The 12036-nt window shown below is 44.3% G+C and overlaps 1 protein-coding gene across 1 annotated transcript; it reads right to left on the reverse strand.

Annotated features, from left to right (window-relative positions):
* Positions 1-9061: 9061 nt before the first annotated feature.
* On the reverse strand, positions 9062-10708 carry LOC112005703 (uncharacterized). The gene has a single exon (XM_024038000.1). The coding sequence runs from the start codon at positions 10706-10708 to the stop codon at positions 9062-9064; it is 1647 nt and encodes a 548-aa protein (XP_023893768.1).
* Between the last annotated feature and the right edge of the window lie 1328 nt (positions 10709-12036).

Below are 12036 nucleotides of genomic sequence, written 5' to 3' on the forward strand. Positions count from 1 at the left end.
GAGAAAAAAGGGAGAGTTTTATTTTATATGACTGAGAGTCACTGAGGTTTGGGGTGGCGCAAGCGCACGTTAGCGACGTGCGCTGAGGTTTGTCTTGATGTCGGTAGCCGGTGTGATTTCGACGCGTGGACTTTAGTGGGGTAAACGTGTCGGTGTGCTGAAACCGATGGGGTGGGGGGGGCTTCCTGAAATTACGTTTGCAATTTGCATGAATTCTTGAGTCATGATGTTATAAAAGGAAAATGGTGGTTTTGTTTTTGTGAGAAATGTCAATTTTTAAGGTTATTCCATTTCCATTATTTATTATAGGAAGTCCAACGAAAATTCTAGGAGGTGGCGGTACTAGATGTTACACATTGGCTATTACACGTGTAGGACATGTGGTGAAACTAAGTGGGTCCCACTTGCGTCGGGATAATTCGGGTTTAATTACAGCTTTCTAAAAATAAAACTCAACAAAATTTGGTAACACAATTTTTGTATTATGTTCACTAATTATAAGTAATAAATTCATATGGAAGTGATAAGTAGTTAATTATAATTTACTATATTAGCATTGTAGTATAAAAATTGTGGTTCTCGAATAATTCCATCAACTACTACTAGTAGATTTGATGTTTACTATCATGGTACATCTAATTGTGTATTATTCTCTTTTTTTCTTTTTCTTTTTTTGATAGAAACGGGATGTCTTATTTATTTAATATAGAGTTCATACAACAACATTATAATCTAGTCGTCGGGTACACAGTCTATTACTCCCAAGGTCAGCCAAATCCCTTACAAAATAATGGTATACAAAACTGGGACAGGTACTATAAAAAGATAAAAGATGTTGTTGGTGGGTTCTAAGCTTCGCTAGTGCATCCATGCATCCATTTGTTTCACGATACATATGACACGCCTACACCTCCCATTCCTGCTCCATAAGGCTCTTGCAATCATATATTAAAGACAATCATATATTAAAGACATCATATCAGGAGGGAAAGTAGCATTTCTATTAGTTATCCGTGATAATACTGTAATAGAATCAATCTCAATCTGGATAAACTTAAAGTCCAAATCTCGTGCTAGTAAAAGTCCATGTCAGACTGTTGCCCGTTCGGCCATATTATTGGTTACTATGCCCAAATTTAACGAAAATCCTGAAAGCCACCAGCCAGAGCTGTCATGCAATATACCCGCTATGCCAGCCAACTCTGGATTGCCGATGGCACTACCATCCGTGTTTACTTTTATATAGGGGTCCATCGAATAAGATTGTGTATTATTCTTGGCTTCTCAAAAAATTTGTCTATTATTCATGATGTAAAAATTAGGGAAAGCAATCAAGTTGTCTAAAGTTTGATTCTTCACGTCCATTCATGGTATATGGTGAGGCTCTAGGAACAGTTTATTTTTTTATGTTTGACAATTCAACAATCTGATCTGTCCTTTAGAAGGAACCTCAAAAGGTGTGAATTCATGAGTTATTCACTTTACACAACTTGTGTCATTGTCCTTCACTCCTTTGTTAATATCCCGGAGTGTTTTTTTATACCTTTTTTTTTTTAATATACTTAGTTAGCACAGCTTTGATTAAGAAAATGATGTTGTTGACATAATAAAATCAAAAGACGGCAAAAACAAATACATGCTACAGTAAATTAATTTAACAAAAGTGAAAATAGTTGATCCGGTCACTTTCATCACTTATTGAAATGCAAGGACCAACATGCATGGTCTGTTTCCAATTTTGCTTGCCTTCGCAATCAAACAATAACATAAAAAATATATGTTTTTCACAATAAATGTTGATGTTAAAATGTTTTTCACAACAACGTTACTTTTTTATGGAACCATTATTAATACTATTTTTTATTTTTGATAATTCAAATAAAAAGATAAAAGATGTTGTTGGTGGGTTCTAAGCTTCGCTAGTGCATCCATGCATCCATTTGTTTCACGATACATATGACACGCCTACACCTCCCATTCCTGCTCCATAAGGCTCTTGCAATCATATATTAAAGACAATCATATATTAAAGACATCATATCAGGAGGGAAAGTAGCATTTCTATTAGTTATCCGTGATAATACTGTAATAGAATCAATCTCAATCTGGATAAACTTAAAGTCCAAATCTCGTGCTAGTAAAAGTCCATGTCAGACTGTTGCCCGTTCGGCCATATTATTGGTTACTATGCCCAAATTTAACGAAAATCCTGAAAGCCACCAGCCAGAGCTGTCATGCAATATACCCGCTATGCCAGCCAACTCTGGATTGCCGATGGCACTACCATCCGTGTTTACTTTTATATAGGGGTCCATCGAATAAGATTGTGTATTATTCTTGGCTTCTCAAAAAATTTGTCTATTATTCATGATGTAAAAATTAGGGAAAGCAATCAAGTTGTCTAAAGTTTGATTCTTCACGTCCATTCATGGTATATGGTGAGGCTCTAGGAACAGTTTATTTTTTTATGTTTGACAATTCAACAATCTGATCTGTCCTTTAGAAGGAACCTCAAAAGGTGTGAATTCATGAGTTATTCACTTTACACAACTTGTGTCATTGTCCTTCACTCCTTTGTTAATATCCCGGAGTGTTTTTTTATACCTTTTTTTTTTTAATATACTTAGTTAGCACAGCTTTGATTAAGAAAATGATGTTGTTGACATAATAAAATCAAAAGACGGCAAAAACAAATACATGCTACAGTAAATTAATTTAACAAAAGTGAAAATAGTTGATCCGGTCACTTTCATCACTTATTGAAATGCAAGGACCAACATGCATGGTCTGTTTCCAATTTTGCTTGCCTTCGCAATCAAACAATAACATAAAAAATATATGTTTTTCACAATAAATGTTGATGTTAAAATGTTTTTCACAACAACGTTACTTTTTTATGGAACCATTATTAATACTATTTTTTATTTTTGATAATTCAAATAATTTAATAATTACAATAGGGATGGAGGAATTTAAACATTAGGTGTTTTCATTGGAAATAACAATAACTATCAATTGATTTACAAGACTGAGCAACTGACACAATTTTTATTAGATTCTAAAAGAGAATCATTTTAATTACACTGTTAGAAGTTTAGCCGTGTTTGGGAAAAAAAAAATTCCCATTAGTGGTAAAATCTATTAGACAAGTTGACCTCTTTATCAAACACCAATCATTACAGCATTTGTGGGGGAGAAAATATTGTTTTCTTTTCTTTTCTTTTTTTGCTAGGTAATTGTTTATGCGGGTGTGGGGGCTCGAACATCCGAGCTAACGGTTTCATGGTAATCCGGGTACCTCTTGGGCTACAAGGCCCGGTGGTGAGAAAACATTGTTTTTAGACATTGATGATGTGTCCACTTGTATTATTCAAAGACCAATGAAAAATATTTAAAGTGTCAATGAATAAAAATTACAAAAGATGTTCAAGAGCCAATCATGCGTCAACATATGTTGATATTTAATTTAAAGTAACATGAGTAATCTAATTAAAAGCTATCATGCGGTACTTTATATTAGAACAATTTGACTAATCGAATAATGTCATATGTTTCTTCTCAAAACAAAAATAAATAAATAAAATAATGTCGTGTGTCCCTCGAAAAACAAGACATAAAATTTCTCCATTTGAATCATGACACATGTCACCAATTAAAGCTAATCATGTGCCGTCAAATCTCCTCAAGACTCCTATAAATAAAGACTCGCCTCAGTCTTATGGAGGAGATTCAAGCACATTCAAAAGTTTCGAAACTATGCCAAAATCAAGCTCTAAAGCCTTCCAAGAATTCCAAGAATTTCAACCTTCAAATACAAAAAATATTCAAGGAGAAATCATTTAAATTATCCTCCTAGATCTCAAAGTTCATTGGAATCAACTTCAAAAGCCTCTACAAGCTCTAAAAGACTACAAATTAGTGAAGACTTACAAATTTAAGCCTTAGAAGCCCCGAAGAACTTCCACCACAAATCTTCAAGTATGAAGAACATTCATCCAAACCATCCTTCCAAGTCTCAAAGTTCTATTGGAATCAAGTTTCATAGCCTCCAGAAACTTCAAAAACTCTAATCAACCAAAGCTTCATTGGATTTAAGCTTTAAAGCCCCAAGGAACTTTCACTACAAATCTTTGAAGATCAACAGCATTTGAACAACACACAAGGAACATGAAAAACGCAAAGAACACAAAATTTCTAACAAAGCACATAGCCATAGATTCATTGCAATTTTATTCCAAAGATCTTTCAATCCACTTTCCAATCAAAGCAAGGACAATTTGTGTTTGAATTAAGACAATTCTTGAATTGAAGATTTTTCCAAGGAGATTAAATCAGATGATTATTCTATTGTTATTCTATTATAATAGAATCAAAATATAGAGAATTGTCCTCACACATTCATCAATACAAATTTAAATTTGTTAAACTATTTCAATTGTTTGATTTCCAAACTTGAGATTTTGTGTTTACAGACACAATAAGAAGGGAAAAAATTAAATACAAAAAATAAATAAATAACTAAAAATAAAAAACCCAAAACTTCACACCTAATTTTTATTTATGTTTGTGGATTCCAATTAGCTTAACTAATAAAGTCTCTTATTGTCGAATAAGAGATCTGTAGTTCAATCTCCACCTACACCCAAAACTAATTGGTGTCTTGATCGGATGATAAAAAACAATCATCAAGAGCAGACGTCATAGGTTAACATTATCTCTAAAATAAAATTATCTATGTTTCTATCAAGTATTAATAACATTAAAAAAATAAAAAATAAAAACCTTTCTCAAAAAAAAAAAAAGTATTAATAACATAATTAAAGGAGTAGGTGCATAATGTGGATCTCTCACTTTGCTTTTTACATTCATTTTACACTCGAATTATCCATATAATTTTGTGTGTTTGTTCCCCCTCATTTTCATTAACTCTGTTGACCCTTCAATAATTATTCAATATAGTAATATGAAACTCCATTTTCTTACATAATAGTGGATTATATTAATTAAATTTATAGTAGAATCCATCATTCATGTGAAATGATGAAAACAATATCTCCTTTAAAAATACATAATAATTTTCCGTAAGCACCTATAGAACTAAAATCAGCAAAGAGGGGTTTCAGAATAATGTTTTGCAATGCGAATCATGTTAATTATTGATAGGAACTGTCAAAATATTGTTGCATGAAACCAACTTTGGTAGCTTATCTTGTTATGTGTCATATAATAATGCAATTGCATAACCAAATTTTAAATTTTTATTAAATTCATTTTGTTGGATGACATCAAACTAACATTCTGTCGCTTTTTTTNGGTGATAGGGATCGAACCGAGGGTCAGGTTTCTGTCCTTAGAACAAAAAGGTTTAGGTTTCCACCTGCTCGGTGATAGGGATCGAACCGAGGGTTAGGTTTCTGTCCTTAGAACAAAAAGGTTTAGGTTTCCACCTGCTCGGTGATAGGGATCGAACCGAGGGTCAGGTTTCTGTCCTTAGAACAAAAAGGTTTAGGTTTCCACCTGCTCGGTGATAGGGATCGAACCGAGGGTCAGGTTTATGTCCTTAGAACAAAAAGGTTTAGGTTTCCACCTGCTCAGTGATAGGGATCGAACCGAGGGTCAGGTTTCTGTCCTTAGAACAAAAAGGCTAAAGTTTCAACCTGCTCGGTGATTGGGATCGAACCGAGGGTCAGTCATAATGATGCGGGTCGTCTTAAAAGACATTGCTAGTATATCCACAAAACATATACAATAGGTTGCGGTTAGCTTTATGCCCGGCGTATCGCCCGTCAATGATAGTACTTCTTGAGATTATGGACGTTCCACGGTCGGGGCAGCTGTCTCTCGTCTAGGTCTTCCAAAAAGTTAGCCCCGGTGCCGGCCACGGCTGTGACTCTGTAGGGTCCCTCCCATGTCTGTGCCAATTTCCCGGCACTAGTGTCCCGCATGTTGCCTACGGCTCTTCTGAGGACCAAGTCCCCGGTGACAAACTCCCTCGTTCTTACACCTCGGTTGTATCTTTGGGCGAGCTTCTGCTGATATTTCGCGAGCCGTATCGTCACCGTTTCGCGGTACTCTTCCACCTTGTCCAAGTATCCTACCAACATTTCGTCGTTTTTGGCATGATCGAACCCCGCTACTCGCGCACTGCATAGATTCACCTCGGCAGGGATCACGGCTTCCGCTCCGTACGTGAGAGAGAAAGGTGTCTCCCCAGTGGACCGTCTAGGAGTGGTTCGGTATGCCCACAAGACTTTTGGAAGTTCCTCTGCCCAGTTTCCCTTTGTGCCCTCCAGCCTTTTCTTCAGCCCACTCACAATCACCTTATTCACGGCCTCTGCCTGACCGTTGCCCTGTGGAAAAGAAGGAGTTGAGTACCTGTTTTTGATACCGAGACCACCGCAAAAGTCTCGGAACGCCCGGCTGTCAAATTGTAGCCCGTTGTCCGATATGATAGTGTTCGGCACCCCGAACCTGGTGATGATATTTTTCCATACGAATTTCTTTACTTCCACATCTCATATGTTGGCCAAAGCTTCCGCCTTCGCCCACTTGGTAAAATAGTCGATGGCCACCAAAACGAACTTTCGGCCGCCCGTCGCCCGAGGGAACGGGCCGATGATGTCCAGCCCCCACTGTGCAAAAGGCCAGGGACTGCTAATCGGGTTCAAGTGGCCCGCGGGCTGATGGATCAAAAGGGCATGCTTTTGACACCGCTCACACCTAAGCACATACTCGGCAGCGTCTTTCTGCATCTGAGGCCACCAAAACCCCTGAGTCATTGCTCGGTGCGCCAATGAACGTCCCTCGACATGGCCGCCGCACACCCCAGAGTGGAGCTCCGCCAAGAGCTCGCCCACCTTCTCCGGGCGTAAGCACAAGAGGTACGGCCCTCCGAAGGACCTTCGATACAAAGTCCGGTCTTCCGCCAACCAATACCTAGGAGCCATCCCACGGACCCTAATGCCATCTTTTTCGTCACTCAGCAGTCGGTCGTCAGCCAGAAAGTCAATTATGGGGTTGATCCAGCACGGGGCAGGGGCCGCAATTGCGGTGGTATTGACCCCTGTAGTTCCCGAGTCGCTGATTACCCTAACGCTCGGCTCCGGGATAAGCTCGACTTTGATTTGCCGTGGTATCTCTTCGGTTACTGACGACGCCAGCGTGGCTAGGGAGTCTGCATGTCTGTTCTGTGTTCGGGCTATGTGGAAAACCTTCACCGTGTTGAAGCGGGCCATAACTAGCCTTGCCTGTTCTAGGTACGCTTTCATCCGGGGATCTCGGGCTTCAAAACTGCCCTGCACCTGATTAACCACCAGACGCGAATCTGAATATAGTTCAATCTCCCGAGCCCCCAGGCTGGAAGCTGCCCTCAATCCGGCCAGAAAAGCTTCATATTCTGCCTCGTTGTTGGACGCCCTGAAACCCAATCTAAACGAGTGTTCTAGTCGTATTCCTTCGGGGGTGATCATAACAACTCCTGAACCACACCCGTGGAGCTCGACGCGCCGTCTACAAATACCTTCCACGGTCGAGCCTCCAGTTGGCAAACCATCACTCCCTTCTCTCTGGGCGAAAACTCAGCAATAAAATCCGCGAGGACTTGGCCCTTCACCGAGCTTCGAGGTCTGTACCATATGTCGAAGGAACCGAGTCGAGTCCCCCATTTGGCTATACGGCCTGTGAAATCAGACCTCTTCAATAACGACTGTAATAGGTACTCGGTCAAGACGTGTACAGTGTGAGCTTGGAAATAGTGCGGCAATTTCCTAGTGGCGTGTATCAGGGCTAATACGAGTTTCACCATGGGCAAGTATCTCGTCTCGGCGTCGACAAGAGTTTTGCTGATGTAGTACACGGGTTGCTGGACCCCTTTGTCCCTTAGTAGCACAGCGCTCGCGGCGTGCTCGGATACCGCCAGATACATGAACAAGTCCTCACCTGGCTCTGGTGCCGTAAGCATGGGCGCCTGCGCCAAATAAGCCTTCAGATCCACAAAGGCCTCTTCGCACTCCTTGCTCCACCGAAATCCAGTCCATTTCTTCAGCAATTGGTAGAACGGTCGGCAGCGATCTGCGAATTTTGAGATGAACCGGTTAAGGGCTGCTAGCATCCCGATTAGTATTTGCACTTCCTTCGGGTTGCTCGGTGGATTCAGTCTTCTCACAGCTTCTATCTGGTCGGGGTTGACCTCAATTCCCCGTGTACTGATCAGGTACCCTAGGAACTTCCCGGCCCCGACACCAAATGTGCACTTTTCCGCATTAAGGCATAATTTGTGTCGTCGGAGAACCTCGAAAACCGCCTGGAGGTCTCCCATATGCAGGGCTTCCTGTTTGCTTTTAACCACCATGTCGTCGATGTATACCTCGACCGTGCGCCCTATCTTGTCTCGGAACATTCTTGTCATCATTCGCTGGTAGGTGGCCCCAGCGTTCTTCAATCCGAAGGGCATCCTCGTGTAGTGGTAATTTGCCTCCGGGGAGATGAACGCCGTTTTTTCTTGATCCTCGGGTGCCAGGGCGATTTGGTGATACCCTTGGAAAGCGTCCAGAAAACTCATCCTCGGGTGCCCACACATGGCGTCCACCAGCTGATCAATCTTGGGCACGGGAAAAGGGTCCTTTGGGCAGGCCCTGTTTAGATCGGTGAAATCGACGTAAACCCTCCACTTGTCGTTCTTCTTCTTCACTACCACGGTGTTCGCCAACCAATCCGGGAAGAAGATCTCCCGAATTACTCCTGCCTGCTTCAATCTCTGAACTTCCGCTTTTACTGCCTCGGAGTGCTCCCAGGCTGATCTCCTCGGCCTCTGCTTTTTAGGGGCGAATGAGGGGTCAACTCCAAGTCTATGCACGATGAATTCGGGGTCCACCCCGAGAACCTCGTATGGACTCCATGCAAATACGTCCACGTTCTGTATTAGGAGTAACAACATATCTACTTTCTCCCGGTCCTCCATGCTTTCTCCTATTTGGAAGTACTTGTTCGTATCCGGCAACACCTTTACCTTGAGCATGCTCTCGGCGCGCGGGACTTCCTTCTCGGGCGGGCTCTGTGATTGCTATAAAGGCGTCCCCAACAATGAACATTTGGGGTCGGCCCGATCCTTCTGGTCTGCCTGCTCCTGCTCCCAATTGATCATAGCGATCAAACATCGCCTGGCCGCCTGCTGACTTCCTTGTATCACCATGACACCATAATCAGTATGAAACTTGACCCTCATGTGCAGGGTGGACGGGACAGCCCCCATTGCATGTATCCATGGCCTCCCAAAAATCGCCGTATAGGGGGAGTATGAGGCCACTACGAAGAAGCTTACCATTACCTCCTTGCCCCCCATGTTCACGGGCAGAGAGATTTGCCCCTCGGGAGCCACCATTTTCCCGTCGAACCCAACCAGGGGAGTGTTGTACTTTGACAGATTCTCAGCCCTCAACCCAAGCCCCCTGAATAGGTCCGGGTACATAACATCCGCTCCGCTTCCCTGGTCTATCATTATTCTCTTCACAACGAAGCCGCCAACCCTCGCCGTGACTACCAACGCGTCGTCGTGCGGCTGAATGGTTCCTTCCAAATCATTGTCGCCGAAAGTGATTGGCTCTCGGGTCGGTCTGATCTTCTTCGCGGGAGGCGGCACGCCCGTACTCCCCTCTACCGATACCATCGTTAACACCTCCTTCCCCTTTGCCGTGGAAATGCCACTCGGGGTGACGTGAATTACATCAATTACCCTAAGAGGGGGCGGAAGGGGGTTTCCTCCGTGTGGGGCGCCATGCCTTGTTCCTCGATCCCCGACATCTGTCACAAAGTCCTTGAGGTGTCTCGCCTTAGCCAACTGCCCGAGATGATCCTTTAGCACTCGGCACTGCTCGGTAGTATGCCCCCGGTCTTTGTGGTAGGTGCAGTATAGGTTCTGATTCCTCCTAGAGGGGTCGCCAGCCATCCGGTTGGGCCACCTGAAGTATGGCTCGTGCTTGATCTTGTCCACAATTTTATGCACGGGCTCCTTGAACGTCACGTTCACCTCCCCTACTGGTGCTACCGGCTCCTGAATCCTCAAATTTCCTCGTGCCCTCTGTTGAACACCGCTCTGCCGAGGACGATCCGTCACCTGCGCCTTGCCCTTGCTTTGTATTCTATCATCTTCCAACCGCTTGTACTCCTCAATGCGCCTCATCAGCTGCCTCATATCCTCGGGAGGCTTCTTAGTTAATGATTCCCTCAACCCCGACTCGTCAGGCAATCCCATTCTAAAAGTGCTGGCAGCAATCTTCTCGTTCCCTCCGCCAATCTCGTTGTAGAGCTCCCAGTATCGGCTAGCATAATCACGGAGGGTTTCCCCTGCTCTCATCTTTATAGATAGCAGCGCGTCCACTGGTTGCTGTTCCCGGCTGCACGTCACGAAACGGGAACCGAACTCCTGTATTAGCTCGGCGAAACTGTGAATAGAGCCCTTGTGCAACCCGTTGAACCACCTCAAGGCCGTGGGACCAAGGCTAGAGGGAAAAACCTTGCACATCAGAGCGTCATTACGGGTATGCAGAGACATCATCTGGATATAGTGGCTGACATGCTCCACGGGGTTCGTCTTCCCACCATAAGAATTGAACGGCGGTCGTGTAAATCTGTCCAGCATTGGTGCTCGCTCAATGTTCGCTGAAAATGGGGACTGAGCCGCCCTGCGCAACGTACGGCTCATTGCATCCATGGCCGCATTCCTCAGCCGTCCCTCTGGAGAGCCCGAGCCCCGGTTCCCGTATTCCCGCGACCGAGAGCGATTTCGCCGTCGGTGAGATTCCGCTTACATGGAGTGATTTCGATGGCGACGGGACTCCCTCGAGTGCGAGCGATCCCTGTGGAGGCGGGATCCTGATTGATTCGACCCCACCCCGCGTCTCTCCTCCTCGGCGTCAGGCCTTCTCTCTCGGTCGTCTTGACCGGCTCGGCGGCGCTCGTTTTGTGCTTCCAACTCCAGGTCTCGTACTACCCTCCGCAGTCGCTCAAGCTCTTCGTCCCTGGCGTCGGGCTGCCTGTGCCGGGAAGCATGGGATGTCGTTCCCTCCGTTTGATACGACCCTTCTCCAAGACCGGATCGCTCTTCCAATTGCTCGTAAACCGGATCCTCGCGTTTCTTCTGCCTCTGTTCCCGCCAGGTGGAGCCCCGGGAAGACCCTGCCGAGCCGCTCTCGGCATGACTTCCAGACATCTTCCTGTGAACGAGTCTCGACGGAACCACTGCTTAGTAGGATTTTCCCACAGACGGCGCTAATTGTGCGGGTCGCAAATGAGGCCTATGGGCTCAGCCCCACTTGGGCTCACAACTTATTTGTTTGGTGGGCCGAATTTCCTATTATGGGTAGTTCTCCAACTAAGAACTCAATGAGATCACTTTTCTCTCTCTCGGCAACACACTACTTCCTCTTCCTCCCTTCGACTGTTCTCTGTTTCACTTTTCTGTTGCCACTCTTCTCCCCCCTTTTTTTCCAACCCCTCTCTTCTCAAAACTTCCTGTATTTATAGTCCATAGTTTAGTGGAGAGGTCATAATTACTTGCCAACGAGTGCGACCGGCGGTCCACTATTATCGATCGTAAGTGGGTGGTCAGGTAGGAGTGGGAAACGGTGAGGGTGGCGTTGGAACTTGGTTCCCACCTCTACGATAGTTCTCGGCAGCGGTGGCTCTCCGAGGCACGGCCGGGTAGGTACAGCGCGGGGCGTCCCGAGAGTCAAATATCTATCACTGCCTAGGAAGGTGTTGCCGAGAAACGATGAAGAGGCAAGGCTCGGGCTTGCAGTATGCGTGGCCCGGGGGTGGGCCGCCGGGTAGAAGGGGATTGGCCTCATGGGCCATATACCCAGGCCAGGGTCCAAGGCCCAATATAGGATACGACGCGGGGGCCGTACAACACTGTTAGAAGTTTAGCCGTGTTTGGAAAAAAAAAATTCCCATTAGTGGTAAAATCTATTAGACAAGTTGACCTCTTTATCAAACACCAATCATTACAGCATTTGTGGGGGAGAAAATATTGTTTTCTTT

The sequence above is a fragment of the Quercus suber genome, unplaced genomic scaffold (genome assembly GCF_002906115.3).
Source record: "Quercus suber isolate HL8 unplaced genomic scaffold, Cork oak 2.0 scaffold_336, whole genome shotgun sequence".
NCBI classification, from domain to species: Eukaryota; Viridiplantae; Streptophyta; class Magnoliopsida; order Fagales; family Fagaceae; genus Quercus; species Quercus suber.